The 16014-nt window shown below is 41.1% G+C and overlaps 1 protein-coding gene across 2 annotated transcripts in view; it reads left to right on the top strand.

Moving 5' to 3' along the window:
- Positions 1-16014, top strand: part of LOC147261966 (guanine nucleotide-binding protein G(olf) subunit alpha) — a 50786-nt gene that overhangs the window by 8094 nt on the left and 26678 nt on the right. Inside the window, exons 1-5 of one of the 2 annotated variants that reach the window (XM_086204301.1) lie at positions 2878-3562; positions 3982-4054; positions 4876-4930; positions 5095-5214; positions 13209-13306. In XM_086204301.1, the coding sequence (XP_086060427.1) occupies positions 3424-3562; positions 3982-4054; positions 4876-4930; positions 5095-5214; positions 13209-13306 (485 nt within the window). In that variant the 5' untranslated portion in view covers positions 2878-3423. Of the gene's footprint in view, positions 1-2877; positions 3563-3981; positions 4055-4875; positions 4931-5094; positions 5215-13208; positions 13307-16014 lie in introns of those variants that run through there. The other variant, XM_086204300.1, reaches the window with a different exon arrangement.

Genomic DNA, 16014 nt, shown 5'->3' with positions numbered 1-16014 from the left:
CCCAAATTCATCCAACTGAGGAAGTCCAGACCCCCACGTAGGATAATACTCTCTGTAGAGTCTTGTTAAGAAAATACTTGTCCAGTCAGTGTGGAGGACTTTTTTTTAAAACAAATATGTCACTCTGAAATTGAAAGCAAATTCAAGTGTAATGACGCGTAAGAAAAACTACAGGTATTTGCGTGAGCAAAAGTACTTACTCAGCACTGCTTTAATGTGCAACAGTGACACATTAGGATGTCTAAAAGGACATATAAGGTTTGCTAAGTCTGCAGTTTAAACTGGCTTCAAGTCCATGAACCACACTATACTAACACTGAGTTCATCCCAGGCGTGGAAGAGGAAAGTACTTTTCCTCGAGTACTATGCACTGTGAAAGCACTTGCATGTACACGATTTTGTTTTTTACAACTTTTTTTTGTAATTTTATTGCATCGCAGGTCAGAGAAATGTTTACCCCCTTGCACTTGTCTGACCCCGTACTTTAAAGATGAAACAATTCCAAACAGAAAATGTAACTCTGCACCGTATGAAGGCCTGGCAGAGACAGCGACGCTACACATAAAGTTGTAGCAGCTCAAGAGCATTAAAACGCTGCTGATGCAATAAACAATAAACCAATAATGGTTTAGTACAGTAATATAAACCCCTAAAATGAACATTGGGTATCGAAACATTCCTTAATGATTCAGTCAGGGCCGTACTTTACTTTCTTTTCTTTCTTTTTTTTAAACTTTTATTCCATTTCGTGCAAAATGGTGGAACTCTACTTTACTTCCTACAAACTTCTTTGGCTGAAATTGATCGTACGTTTCACAAAATTAATTGTTATGTTAAGATATTCGCAAAAAAAAAAAAAAAAAATATGTATATATATAAATGACTCGTAAAGACAGGGATTGAATGATGCTGGAAAAGTTTCAAACTGCAACCATTTTGACTGATGTTGCATTTTCAACAGCGTGACTTGGAATTATCGGGTCATCGTTGACACTTTCACAGAAAAAGATACTGAAGTGAAAACGCTGTGATTTTTTTTTTTTTTGTTGCCAGAATGTGTACCAAACAAAGGTGTCATCTCAAGTCTGTAGACTACGATTTGCAGGCTGGAATATCTCTGCAGTGCTTCAGTACTTCATTGAGAATTGATATTTTGACCCACATGTTGTCTTTGTCAAATATTTCACCTCCTGCGATTTGGATATTACATAAGGCCGCATTGGGACTTCAGTAAAATGTGGATATATTGTTCTGCTCCAGGGAATACGGTACCACTTCTTTTTTTTTCCTGTAACTTCAATGTCAGTCATAATCAGAAAATCAAAGTGCATTTGCAAGCCCCATGTTACAAGCAAATTGTATTTATTGTACTTAAATAGATTTGAAGAGTCCAACTTTATGACTCAGACTCGAGTTAAATCTGCTGACGAGAACTAAATACTTTCACTACATTAATTCAAGCGCACATGATCAGTGCTTCGTGCACATCTACTTAACTTTATCTTATATCGCGTGGCTGCCGACATGAAAAACCAGGAAAAATGTCTGGAATTTCGAAAACAGCAAATCCCAGGCCTGGAGAGGTTTTGGCAAAGGTAAATAAAATGTAGAAAAGTTTGGAAAAGTCCTGGAAATCTGCCGGACAAATACAAGTGGAGTAGAAGACAGTTGTTCACTTAAGAAGAAAAAAAATAGTGGTTTAACTTCATTTATTTGCTGTTTTTGTATGAAACCAAACAGCATGTCGTTAGTTTTAGTTAAGTAGAGTTTGACGTGGATTTATATTTGGATACATCATGTGTGCAGTACATGCATCATTGGTTGAGGTCATGAAAAAGAGTAAAATATGTGGTATGTGCGAAAAAATGAACCCTGGGTAGAATCTCTAGTGTAGTACTTGTACTTGTACACATTTGACTCGGTGAGAAAGCCACATGCAGTATCTGGAAATATGCTAAAACATACTAAAACTGGAAATTGTGTGTGTGTGTGTGTGTGTGTGTGTGTGTGTGTGTTGGTGGTGGTGGTGGTGTTTGCCAGTTTGGGTCAGAACCACCTCGCTGAACAGGGACCAGCAGGGACCCAGTCTGGGTTTGTAGTTCTCAGAAAGGCATTAATTTAAATGAAGATGCTGGGCTCACTTCTGCTGATATTCTGGAGGTACAGCGCACACACAGTACTGTTACTACAAACTAGGGAGTGATACTTGTAAATGAGTACATTTATAGTGTCACTGGTCTTTTAAGTTGAATAAAGAATACTCCCAGTACTCAGGACCACCTTAATTGTGTATGTATGAATATACATATATACATATATATATATACACATATATATGTGTGTATGTGTATATATATATGTATGTATATATGTATATATATATATGTATATGTACGTGTGTGTATATATGATATGGTGAATCACATTTTACAAACTAAAACTGGAGGGGGGGGTTGCCAGTTCGGGTCAGGGCCACCTCTCTGACTGGAGGCCAGCAGAGACCCAGCCCCTCTGTAGAGCAGCGCTCTCTCTCTCTCTCTCTCTCTCTCTCTCTCTCTCTCTCCACCGCCGCCGTCTGCTTTGTGTCCAATACTTTGATATCAGTCCAGTAAAAAAAAAAAAAAAAAAAAAAAAAGTCGAGGGGTGGGGGGTTATGTTCCCCCCCCCCCCCCGTCATAAGTTATAAAATGTTGTATCAGCGGCGCGGGGGTTGTTAACGTTACAGTTTAACGCGGGGGTTCGTTTCCCACCCCTCCACGCTCCGCCGCGGCTACTTCCTGGTGCCACAGAGAGAGGCAGTGCTGAGTTAAAGAGACAGAAATCCTGATAGAAATTCAGATAGAAAAAAAAAATACAGAGAGAAGAGAGGGGCTGGAGACGCGATAGGAACAGTTGACTGGATTCCCAGAAATCGAAAAGGCGCTCTCTCTCTCTCTCCCTCTCTCTCTCTCTGTCTCTCTCCCTCTCTGTCTCTCTCTCTCTCTCTCCTTATTTATTTATTTATATATATATACATATATATATATACACACACATCTATATATATATATATGTATATTATTTTTTGATACATCCGTGTTTCGCCGTCTCGCTGTTCTTCGCTGGCTCGTGAAGGAACAAACGGCTTGGATGACGGTCGGCTGCGGCTAAAGCGGAATTGTAACGGGGGAACATATTCCTCCCTCCGACGGAGAAGAAGCCTCCCTCTTTCTTTTCGTTTTTCTTTTTTTTTTTTTTTTTTTTTTACAGACGACCCATTCTTGTGTTTTACGTATAGATATATATCTATATATCTATATCTATATATACATATATGTATATATATTTTTTAAAGCACAATAACATCCCCGAGTGTTTTTATTTTTTTTTTAAATATATATTTTTCTAAACGATTTCACAAGGAAAGGGTTAGGGCGACGGAAGATGGGTTGTTTGGGCAACAGCAAGACTGAAGATCAACGTATCGACGAAAAGGCACAGCGAGAGGCTAATAAAAAGATAGAAAAACAATTACAGAAGGAAAGACAAGCGTATAAAGCCACACACCGGCTCCTATTACTGGGTAAGCCTGATTTTTTTTTCATATGTGATGGCTCTCTGAAATGTAAGCTAATCCCCCCCCCCCTCCGTTTACCGAACACGTAGCCCCGTTTGACAGCGCTTGCAATAATATGTCATGGGGGTGGATATTGATGGAAGCTCCGGAGCCTACAATTAGCTGGCTTCATTTTTCAAAACAACAACAACCAAAACAAAAACAAACAAACAACAAAAAAAACCCTCCAACAAACACCATTTTGTTACTGGGTTGTTGTTGTTCTTAGGCTAACCAGGATGCTGCTGCTGCTGCTTCTTCTTCTTCTTCTTCTTCTTCTTCTTTTTTTGTTGTTGTAGCCATTACGCTGACATTTCATGTAATTTTCTCTCTCTCTTTCTCTCTGTCTCTCTCCTTCTTTTCTTCTTCTGCTTCTATTTCCGAAGGTGCGGGAGAGTCCGGAAAAAGCACCATTGTGAAGCAGATGAGGATTCTACACGTCAACGGCTTCAACGCAGAGTGAGTGTCGTTGGCCTCGTGAATAGTTAACGTTAACGGCCGGGGGAGGAAAAGAAAAAAGAACGGCGTTAATGCTGGTTTTAACGTGTGTGTGTGTGTGTGTGTGTGTCCGTGTGTGTCCGTCTGCGTGTGAACGAGGCTGTCGAAGCTACAACAGCAGCCTGTGAATGGAGTCTCTCCCCAGGCACTGCAGCGCCTGTTGGGCCCAGTGCAAAAGCAGCTAACATCTCCCCCTCCTCCTCACCTTATTCTTTTTTTTTTTTTTAATAAAATAAAAAATAAAAAAAATACATGTATCATACGTATATGAGGGTCCTGGTGTCATACAGATGTCAAAATCCTTGCTTCCTTTTTCATGTGAGAGGGTGAAAGGTTGTGATTGACTCAGGCCTATTGATGATTTGTTTTGCTGCAAGGCCTTGCATGGCATTGATCTCACCAGTGGGCTATTTTAAACAGGCCTGTCAAAGTCCTGTAACTGTATTTCTATAATATTTATCCCATAGAGGCTTGATTTTTTTTTTCTTCCCATCATATGCTGCATGATGTTGCATTTTTGTGTGTGTGTGTGTGTGTGTGTGTGTGTTTGGAAAACAAATCTCCGTCCTAGCACGTCATGTCTTCACTTTTGCAATTCTCTGATACGTGTCCTCTGCTGGTACAAGCCCCGGCGGCCCGTATTGTATTTAAAACTGTATTAGAACACAGCCTAACCTGCCCGTAACCCCTGTTTCACTTGTAGCCACCTTGAAGATAAATCTTTTGTGGTCTGCTTTCGTTCACGTTTTCGTAACCGCTGCCTCTGTTCTCTCCCCATGCAGAGAAAAGAAACAGAAAATCCAAGATATTCGGAAAAACGTGAAGGATGCCATAGTGGTGAGTTTCACCTGTGCCACTACCCTAGTGGGCTCTTTGTTGCGTGTCTCAACGCAGTTGCATTTTTGATGACGAGGATGTGGCCTGACAAGTGAGATTTTTTCCCAGGTGTTAAAGTCTGATTTATGCTTGTTTTTCTCTCTCCCACGACTTCTGTTCCGCAGACTATAGTGTCTGCGATGAGCACTTTAATACCCCCAGTCCCGCTAGCCAACCCAGAGGACCAATTCAGAATCGAATACATCAAAAGCATAGCACCTCTCTCTGACTTTGACTATTCACAGGTAAGATGTTCATAATGTTTCTCTATGTGTGTGTGTGTGGGTGCACATTATGAATATGCGAAGCTGTTTGAGGCGAGCTAGCATGGTACGCTGCTTTTAGCCTCGGAGTGCATTTGTGATTATACGGTTGCCGTGTGTGTGTGTGGTCTTGCTGACATAGCTCAGGACAGTCAGGTGAAGATTTCTCTACCATGGACTTAACATTTCATTATTTTCTTCCGTCATATGATGCGGTTAAGATGTCAAACTAAACCTAACGGCATCTGCCTCTTAAAGGAACTCGCCAGCTTTTTTGGGAAATACCCTTATTAGCCATCTTCCCCAGAGCTACAGATGAAGATTGATGCCCTTCCCTCCTCTGGGCTTGCATTTGGGATCATAGACCCACAGAGAGCGGTTGTTAGCTTAGGACAATGAATGGTAGTGAATGGGCAGGTTAGCACACCACCGTCTTGACCCATCAGCTTCCGAAGCATGTGGTTCCTCCTCCTCTGTGTGTCCCAGCTCAAATAGACACGGTTCAAGATCTCGGTTTGTCCATTATTCTCATCCTCTACTTCAAAGTCAACCATAATAAGTAGCAGCCGTTGCTCTTTGTAGTTTTCAAGTGTTGGTTTGTGTGCCGAAGTTTTGAGGCGCTGCGCCAAATCACTCAGCCCCAGTCAGGAATGTCGTTTAAGCTTTGTGCCTGATTCTGGAATGACATTATCTCACAGTTTTGATTTATTTCATAGCGAACACCTCAAGTTCCGCTAATGCAGGCAAAGACCATTGTGGAGAAAAGTTTGATCACTTTTTGAGAGAGGTATGCTAATCATTCCGTTCACTACCAGTCATTGTGCTAAGCTAACTAGCTTTCTGCTGGTCTCTGTGGGTCTCAGCTCCCATATGCACACAGAGCAGAGACGAATCATCCTGTCTGGCACTGAGGAGGATAGAAAATTAGTGATATTCCCCGAAAAGGTAGCATGTTCCTTTTAAGAATGGTAACTGACCTGTGCCGCAGATACAGGCCTGATTTTCTTTCATGACCGTAGCTGGATTAGCCGTGTGTGGATCTGAATGCATGTTGAGGCACATGGGATTCTTTTTAGTGCCGGATCAGCCTCTTGATGGCGGGACGTCATGTGTTGGAAACGTAGATAAGGTTTTACATAATTTGGACAGTATTCCTTGTCTGTTGTCGACTGTGCAGCCCTGCAAGACAAGTGAGCCGAGGATGTTTTAGAGTTTTGTTTTTTTTTCTTCCGTCAATCTATGGAAAATGTTGACAGGCTATTGAAGGAAGTAAGGGATCAGTATAAGATTAAAAACTACATTTAAGGACAAACCTTTCTGTCTCTCCTTCTAAGCATCGTGTTTGTAAAGACAACTGACTACTCGCTGTTTCTCGGAGTGAGATCAAATGACTCTAATTGCTGTACTTTATTTAAACACTGTGAATACTTGCACAGTTTCCATACAACTTTATCACAAGGCGCAGTTGACATTTTGGTACCAGTTTCCTAAAACCCAAAAGTATTTCGGAGCAAAACAAAAATACTTCCCAAACTTGCCTTCTCAGATGGCTTGGGGTGCGGGGAAAAACTGGTAACTCTGACTGTGAACTCTCCATCACTTGACCCATATTTAATCAGCAAATTAACAAGTTGTGTTATTTCAAGAGAGGCTGAAGTGGTAGCCTCATGTTGCTGGGCAGAGACACTGACCTGTAAGTCTGTAGCGATGGAGTTTTTTGTTTGTTTGTTTGTTTGTTTTTTTCCAGATTTGAACATAGATTTTCTCATTCAGATGTAAGAGTACCCAATCCCCATCACACAGCCAATCGATGTGCTCTTAAAAGGTGAGCGGTGGTCTGCGCTGCTCTCGTGTTGTGTCGCGTGAGGGTCAGACCACGGCGAGAGCTGGCGTTGAGTTCTCAGGCCCGGCCAAAGGGAACAACATGGCTCTGTTTGCAGTGTCTGTACTTGTCATCAGTCTCAGGCTTCACTTGTGCTGTCGGTGTCACTACTACATTGTCACTTAGTGCCACCAGGCATGTTATCCAATACACCAGCGCAGGAACGCCGCCAATCCTCAACCTGTGGCTTTCACCTGTTGGTGCTGGTTTGAGACCTAAAGGCTTATTTCAGGTGATGACGTCATGTTCCTAATTCAATACATTTCATTTTTTAATAAAGTATTGCTTTGGATGGCATGAACAAGATCCATTACTTTATAGATGGTAAGAGTCTAAATTTGACTAGTGCTGCAACTGTTGATGACAAAACATGTTCAAAGCGTTGTCTTCTTTTCAGGGTAAATACAACATACCAGTATGAATATTTTCCCCCACAGTAGCAATTCCTAAAACCCAAATTTACTCCATTTACAACGGTATAAAACCAAAGCATTAGGGCTTCTGATAACCTGGGACCAGTAAATGTTTGCCATTTTTGCTTGGTAAAGCCCTTAAATGCTAAATTGACTATCAAGGAAATAATTATTTTTCTGCAAATTCTTTCAGTGCTTTACGGAGTGACTGAGAATCATTCACATAGACAACCCCTCACTGTACGGTGACGGTCGCAGAGATGAGGCTTAAGCTCTTATTTTCAACTTGTCTTCTTTGTTGTCGGTTGTCAGATTGAAAAACATCTGGGACTAGCTGCAGTTACTGTTGGTTAATCTGTTGATTTTTTTCATGTGTGATTGTTGTCAGAAAAATGGAAAAAGCAGCGGTGACAATATCTTGTTTCGTACATAAGCCAAACATATGTGGATCGTAAAAATGCCCTGTCGAAGATTTGCATCAGAATTTTAACACTTCTCACAGCTGTTAATGTTTGTTAGTTAACTAAATGGCTAATCTTTAAAGTTCTAGATGGTTTCAGTCGGGTAATATAACTACACTGTGTTTACCGGGCATCACATATTGAATGCGGTATCATTTTGAATCATCATATGATTTTTCCATTCATGAAAATGGAGCCCAACAGAGAACAATGTTGTGGTGTTCCTGTGCCTGGTTATTCAAATAAGAAGGTGACAGACAACAGAGCTACGGCTGCATTGCGTCATTGTCCATTGGAGCAACTGTTGGTTGTGGTTGTAATATTAAACATTGCATGGCGGATCCTTCAAGAGCCAGTCGTCACCAATATTTGATCTTTGCTTCTCTGGCTGTGGCTCAGTTGCAAGAGAACTTCTACAAATAAAGTAGGCCTGGAAATTCAGTGGAACCATGTCTAACAGTTCTCTCCATAAAATATATGTGTTAATGCCGCTTTGAAGTTCTGAGAATCAGACTAGCATGCACCTTTATAGCTGGAAACGTTGTAAAACAACATTTCCTTTTGTCGTACATGTAAATGAAAATGCTTAGTTTAAATGGCCTTTAGGCTTTATCATCAAAGCAGCTATTTTTATGTTAAAAAAAACCCAACCTTTCCCCTTGCTTCTGAAGGGGTTACAGTAGGCCAGTGGAAAAAGAATACAAACGGTCATCTATGCAAATGGAAACAAACAAATGCCAGTGCGGTGGCTATGCTAGCCACCCGACAGTGTCCATCAACTGAAGTGGAGCAAATTCAAATGAGCCCTGGCGCCTGTTTTTTCACGGTGTAGCTTTCTCTCCATCAGACATGTTAAAGCCTTCATGTAATCCTCTCTGTTTGATGCTAAAATGAGCAGGTCACTGTAAATATTGAGCTGCATTTGAGAGACCTGTCGCTGTTCTTCTAACAAATGTATTGAGTCCACAGGCATTTGTTTTTGTTTTTGTTTTTGGATACAGTGGCAGTCATTTGTGGCAGGTGAGCTTCACTTTCTGGGTGCATTACCTCAGTCCAGCCTCACCCACTGTTCTACTTCGTGTTTAGGTGCTGACTTACTGCACAGATGATTTTGGTAAAACACTGCACAGTGTCTGTCAGTGGGTGTAACCTCTCTAATATTGACCAATGACAGCTGACTGGGAAAATGATTAAGTATTACATGCTAATTTTGTTGCTTCTCTGCACCTCCTTGATGGGTATGCCTAACCCTATTGCTCGTTGCGAAGGTTCCCTGAGACTTTCCTATGAACAGCTTCAGAACTCTGAGAACTTTGTTTTTTTTTCCACTAATTGATTACTTGAGGATCCATGATGTGGGGCAAAGGGTGGCACTGAGGTCTGCTGTTTTTTCGAGGATGTTATGAAAGATGTGGAGCCTCAAACAGTCGCTCCTTCTCTCTTTTGCTCTCTCTTTTTTTTTTTTTTACTGCTAAATTTGTCTGTACCCTTTAACTGAAGTAACCCATGAAAATCAGGCCTCTGTCTACTGGGTTTAAGTTATCTAACACAGATATCCTATTCCCTTCATATAAACGTAGCGATCATATACTAGCTGGTCTTCTATCTGGAAGGATTTGAGGTTATTGGCTTTCGTTGAACATTTTGCTCGAAGGCCAAAGTCTTTTTTTAAACTTTACCCAAAGGAATTCCAATGTCCCCTTGCGAGGGAAGATGCTGGTCGGAACCCATTTGCTCCTCAAGTTTGTTTTGCGAAGTCAAGTCAGATTTAGGCCATTTTGTGCTTTGTGTCAGCCTGACCTATATGATTCAAGTGAAATATTACATCACGCACACCCAACTTGATTGAAACTAAGCAAGTCGCCAAGGCTTTATTGGGAGTCGGTTCTTGCAAAGCTAGCACCTCATGCTTGGGGATGGAAAGTTGACGGGGAAGAGGACAGGAAAGAGTTAAAAAAGCTTGTGTTAAAGCAAATTCCCTCCTGGTCTCTTTCTGTGTTATCAGTTCCTCTGTAGGGCACTGCAGCACACACTGCATTTATTCAAAGGCCTGGTGTCACACGCCTCTGTGGAAAAGAGCCCTGAGGATCATAAACTGCCTTAGCCACCCTCCTTCCACCCCCCTGCCCCTTCCACCCTTTACCCCTCTCTTTCCCTCCATCAAGTCCCAGTGTCTGTAAGCTCAGCAGGGCCGTTCCTTGGGCTTTTGAGCCTGTCGTCGTCTTCTGTTATACAATTTGGCAAGAGCCTGCAGAACTAATAGCAGAAGAATGTAATCGGCACTGTTAAATCTTATTGATATTTGTTGAAGTGGCTTTTAGGCTGCAACACACGTTGAAGCAAATACAGGAAAGAAGGCAAATATGACCTCATGTGTGGTGTAGCAGGTAACGTTGCGACAGGAAACTCAACTGTGTTGGTGTGAACGTGTGAATTGCTCATGCTTTGGTATATGAAATTAATGTGTTAGACATGGCTAACATGTTAGATTCCCAGTGTTGTTGTTTTTTTCTGATTATGACTCTGTATTCATCTGTAACACAAAAAAAGTGTATGTGTGAGACTTCTGCGGACTGGATTAGTGGATTTCTTCCATGTTGAACCTAATCACCGGATCTGCCGAGAGGAGATCTCCCAGAGCATGTGATCATTTATCAGGCTCCTTCTCCGTTCTCTCTGGTTCGGGGCTACTTTCACCCTCTCCACAGTCAGAATGCAGAGCCAGTGCTCAGTGCAGAGTCATGTGGTGGTTTCAGGCAAGAGGAGGAGTCCATCTGAAAGACATGTGCACAGGAGGCGACGAGGGATATTAGCCCAATCATCTTTGTTTAAGGTGTACAGAGAGTCCTGGGAAATATCTCAAAGTCATTGATAAGATGAATTCTCCTCATAATGCCCCCCATTGTCCAGGAACAGGAAGTCAGCTCAAGCACTGAGTCTATGTATAGTCATTTACAGCATCGTGTCTCTGGATGGATTTTGCACAGTCAATATTTGTGTATTTTTGGAAGTGTAATTAGGCCTTGTCTGTGCTGGTATCTGAATTGGATCATGATAAAGTAAAAGCATCCACATCTACCACCTTTACTGCTTTAGCTCGGAGTTTAAAGACAAGAGCTCGTGGCCAGGAAGTCATGAGTCTGCATTCAGAAATTGCTAGAAAAAATAGTGTTGAAGAAAATGAGGAAGAGAAATCACCTTTTATTTCTGGGAGAGAGATTTATGGTCATGAATTAGAACATGCCCTTTTAATTACATTATTAAGTAGCTGTCTCTTTTGTGTATTTTATTTTCACCATATTTTGAGAGCATTTGTACTTCACTTTTTACAAGAGGATGAAAAGTGGTGGGCCTTTTGAAGGAACCATTCGTAATTCATTTGCTGCCAGGCAAGTATTAATTTCTATTTTCAGGAAATAATTTGTGATTATATGATTTATATGATGGGTATTATATAAAGGACTACTTACAAATTTAGGTTGGCATAAACACCCCAGGGTGAAAAATCACCCTGTCCATCTATTTTTATTGTCACTCAAAGATAGAAACTGAAGGAACTATTTTGTGACAAACCACTCTTTATATACAGTACATCCACAGGCACTTTTATGCAGGGTTTCTGGCTGTCGGGGATGTTGCCAGATTGGGTCTATGAACACAGGTTTTAGTCTAGGTCCAGATACAGGCTTGATTGTACCAAACAGAGAAACCTCAGTGTGACAAGATGCTGCACACACTCATTGTGAGCCTGTTCAACAAAAATCGCTCTCTATCAGTGTACGTATCACATAATGTATAGTGGCTCTTGGAAAAAAAAACCATAAAAATAAATATATTTGTGACTGGGAAACATCGCTGTGGTTGAGCCTTAGCTCTGATTGCCATACCAAGGTGCCACGCTCTTTTTTTTTTTTTTTTTTCCTCTTTAGTTTGTTGTATCATTAGGTGTGCAGGTTTTGTGCCCCATCCAAAGGGGTTAGGTTGGCAGGAGAGGCAGAGATGGGTGAAGCACTAGTGTGTGGGGAACCCATGGATTGGAGAAAAATGGTGGTAGAATTTGTGAGGGATGTCGTGACCTCGGCACCTCCTGTAGTCTGACTGCCATACTAGCAAGCCCTTGGCGTTGTGCTCACTTAGTTTGCAGGTTTGACAGTTTGTTGCGGACGTTAGGTGTCATTGTTTTAAAAAACACAAGAGGCTAGTTATGGTGACGTTGGAGCTATGTGTCTGCGGTGGAGTTGGTGCATAGCATAACGTTACTTTGTAATGTCGATGATTACTTTCAGGCTTTAAAAATCATAAAAGTGGTGTTCACTTGTGAAAATCCTTCAGAACAGAATTTGTGTAAAAGGTTTCAAAACCCCTTTGACTTTTGGTGGAGGGAACTTTGGGGCTGGTGCTGTACAATCAGTCAATCTTTATTTATATAGCGCCAAATCCCAACAGAGGTCATGTCAAAGCGCTTCACACAAAGAGCAGGTCTAGAACCTTACCCTTAAATTCAAATGAAAGAGACCCAACATTCCCACTTGAGCAAGCACTCGCTGATGTTTGCGAGAAAAAAACAACAACTCCCTTTTCATGGGAAGAAACCTCAGGCAGAACCAGGCACAGAGTGGGCGGCCATCTGCCTCGACTGGTTGGGGTTGAGAGGGAGAAGGAGAGAGACATGGAGTTGGGGGATAAGAGGAGAGAGAGAGGGAGAGAGAGAGAGAGAGAGAGAGGTGGAGGGAGGGCAGGGGGATAAGAGGAGAGAGAGAGGGAGGGGTGGAAGTCAGAAGAATCCGAGGTGGACAGAATCCATTACCATGATTCTGTTCCTATTTATCTGCTCCTGCTGCTTGTAAGCACAATTCATCAGCTTTCCTTCCCAAGCAGCAGAAATATAAGTATTATATGTGACTGCAATTGTTAATTTAGCATCCAGTTTTCTGTGGATATTCATTTTGTTTGATTTTATATTATTCAGTTTATTCCTAATTACTCAGAAGTATTTAGAGAACTTGATGAGGAAATTGTTAGAAACAGAATCGTTGATTTGACAGTACTTGCGTGTATTTTGAAGGGTCCTGCGAACTGAAAGAAACTGCCAGTAAATACATGGTCATGACTTTGGTGTTGGTGTGAAAGTCTGCAATGTAAATTTGGAAGAAAAAAATGATACGATATTTATATATATTATTTTCTGTAATGTTTCTCATTTGTTTTTTTCCTTCACAGGAGTTCTTTGATCACGCAAAGAAGCTGTGGGACGATGAAGGAGTGAAGGCATGCTTTGAGAGGTCCAATGAGTACCAGCTCATCGACTGCGCACAATAGTGAGTTCAGATTTTAAAAGAAGGCATTTTGTGTGTGTTTTTTTTCCTCTGTAGCTGTAAATACTTGCATATTTACAAAAGATCGTTCATAACAACATACATTATGTCATCAGTTATACGTGTGGACCAAGAGCAGTGATCTGGTTTGTTTTCACAGCCTGTAAACGACTGTCACATCTCTTCTCCGCCCGTCCTCTATATGTCAAGTTTGAGGTTAACACTCTGCAGTGTGTGCTGGTGTCATGTCATATATGAATACAGCAGAAATATGTTTACTCTGGGTGTGGCAAGACAAGCTGCAGTAGTATTTGTCCTTTGGAAAATTATACATATGTCTGTTCATGTCATTGTGTTTGACATTTCACTACGGCAATACAAAGCCTGCTCTGGCCTACTTTAAGATGCCAACTTGCTTTATTCAGTGGAATTGCATTGACATATTTGTTGTAAACATGGCTGCAATAATGTTTTAGTTAACATGAGGATTTCTTGTTTTATTTCTTGGGGATCAAAACAACCTACGTTTCAAGTGAAAATGAAAAAAATTGTGTGTCCCTTTGGCAGGACTAGGTTGGTCATGATTTGTTGCCATACAATAGTTATTCTCGAGGGTAAATACCCCCCCCCCCCAAATAAATCCTAAATAAAGATCCATCTTTCCAAGTAAGGCTGGGTGATACGGCCGGAAAATAACATTGTGATATTTTTTATTGGTATATTGTGATACAGGATATATATATATCTTGATATTTTAAGATATTGTAAGTTTAATTCTACAGCTCATACAATCACCGCACAAGTAGGATGATTCGAGCTTGCCTTGTGGCATCGGATTGTTTGAATTATTCTGTGGGAACAATTCCATACATGCATGCAAAAAGGAAAGTAATCACAGCATAGTTAAATGGAATTAGCAGTCTTTATCCAAATTAGGCAATTTAAAGCATAGAATTTTAACCAGCGCTTTTCTGTTGGTTTTGATTACTGCACCTTAGTTTGGAGGATAATAATTTGGTGCTAGACTGTGAGAGTGTGGTTATTGAATGATTCTAAACTAATTCATAGGACCTTTGGCTGTGACTTTAGGATGAACAACAGGAGACAAGTAGTGTATTATTTGGACGATAATCAGTCTATATCTAGTCCCTCTTACTATGGCTTGAAAGAGGTGTTGCTTTTGCTTGAACAGTGTTTCCATTATCATTTGGGAAGTTAAAATCAGCGAGAAACTTTCCAAATTAATCAGACTTCCTCCCTGCTGTTGCCTCAGTTTCCTCCTCTCATCTGTGGTACCCCTCCTCCTCTTCAGTTGGCACATTGATCCATTGATCTAACCCTTCTTAACCTTAAGAAAAAAAAACTCAAACTAGTGCTGCATATAACAAATGTGATGCACAGTTCAGCCAGTCCCGATGGCAAATCTACTTTTCTAAGTTGCTTTTGACCAAAGTGTCCACCCACTGATGTAATGAGTGATAAGCAGTCAGGGTTGCAGCAGTCGCACAGAGTTTAACATCCTCCTCTTATGGCAGTTTATGGTGCCGTTGTAAATAGAGGAAGAGATTCCAAGTGCTTTGACTTCTGCATGCAACCTGTTTATGAATTCTCTATAGATAACATGGTTCTGTGCCTGATCTGATATTTTACATGCAGCCCATCTCCAAATAACTGATCCATTGTTTCTTCTTCAGCAGCGTGCACTGCAGTTCTCTCCATTTTGCAGGAACTTGTGAGCAAGTTTGTGTGCAGAGGAAAAGTGGGGGCGGGGTTGGGCTGAGACCAGAGAGTAGAGAGTAGAGAGAGAGAGAGAGAGAGAGAGAGAGAGAGAGAGATTTTATGAAAGGTACAAGTTATGTAACATTATTTATCATTATTAGTGATTTATGCCCATCCTATGACCTCTTTCAAAATATATTGATGCATCTTAAAAAGTTGGAAGGCTGCTATGGTACCTTGGGCCACCATAGGTGCTGGTTGCACACAGTGGAGGGCCCCCCTCATGCCTGTAAAAGGAAGTTTGGATATGCAAAGTGACTCACTGATTAGAGTGCTCTCCCTCTGCTTCCTCTCTGACTCACCTCTAGATTCACATGTAAATATGAGGACATGAACATGGTACAGACTCAGAGGTGCAGCCCATACAAAGTTCTCCCTCCCATCCCAAAGGTTTGCTCCGTTTATCTCTAAGGGTTCGGTCAAAGGCACAGTTTATCAGTGCCTCGAGATATTGGCTTGTCTTGTTATATGGGTGAAGTGCTGAGATATTTTAAGATGGTATAGCACGTAGACGAGCAGTCTGTACGCTTTTCCTGATTATTTTCCGTTCCTTCAACATAAATATGACTTAAGGTCAAGTCTTCACTGGTTGCTCTGCCTGAAAGTGGCTTCCATAGAAAGGAGAGAGATAGTCAGGTGATGGTTGGAGAGTCACATGAATCTGTAAGGTGGAGCTGTTACAGTGCAAGGCCTGTGTTTGTTTTTGCTGTTCTGAGTCAGTCTGTGTGCAGTAGGAAAAGGGCTGAATGATTTGGAGGAAAAAAAAAAATCTAATTGTGATTATGTTGACTGATACAGCAATTGCGATATGTTTCACAATATTCGAGGGAATTTGAATCAAAAGCATATTGAAATGATAAAAGTAGGATTTTTCAGAAAAAAAGATGTTTTCTGAAGTCTGTAGAATACTGTTTGCCTGCTAGTCTGTCTCT

Source organism: Aulostomus chinensis, chromosome 5 (assembly GCF_037954235.1).
Source record: "Aulostomus chinensis isolate RoL2024-O1b breed Wild chromosome 5, RoL_Achi_v1.0, whole genome shotgun sequence".
Taxonomy (NCBI): Eukaryota; Metazoa; Chordata; class Actinopteri; order Syngnathiformes; family Aulostomidae; genus Aulostomus; species Aulostomus chinensis.
The sequence above is the reverse complement of the archived record's forward strand: the minus strand, read 5'-3'. Positions and strand labels throughout refer to the sequence as shown.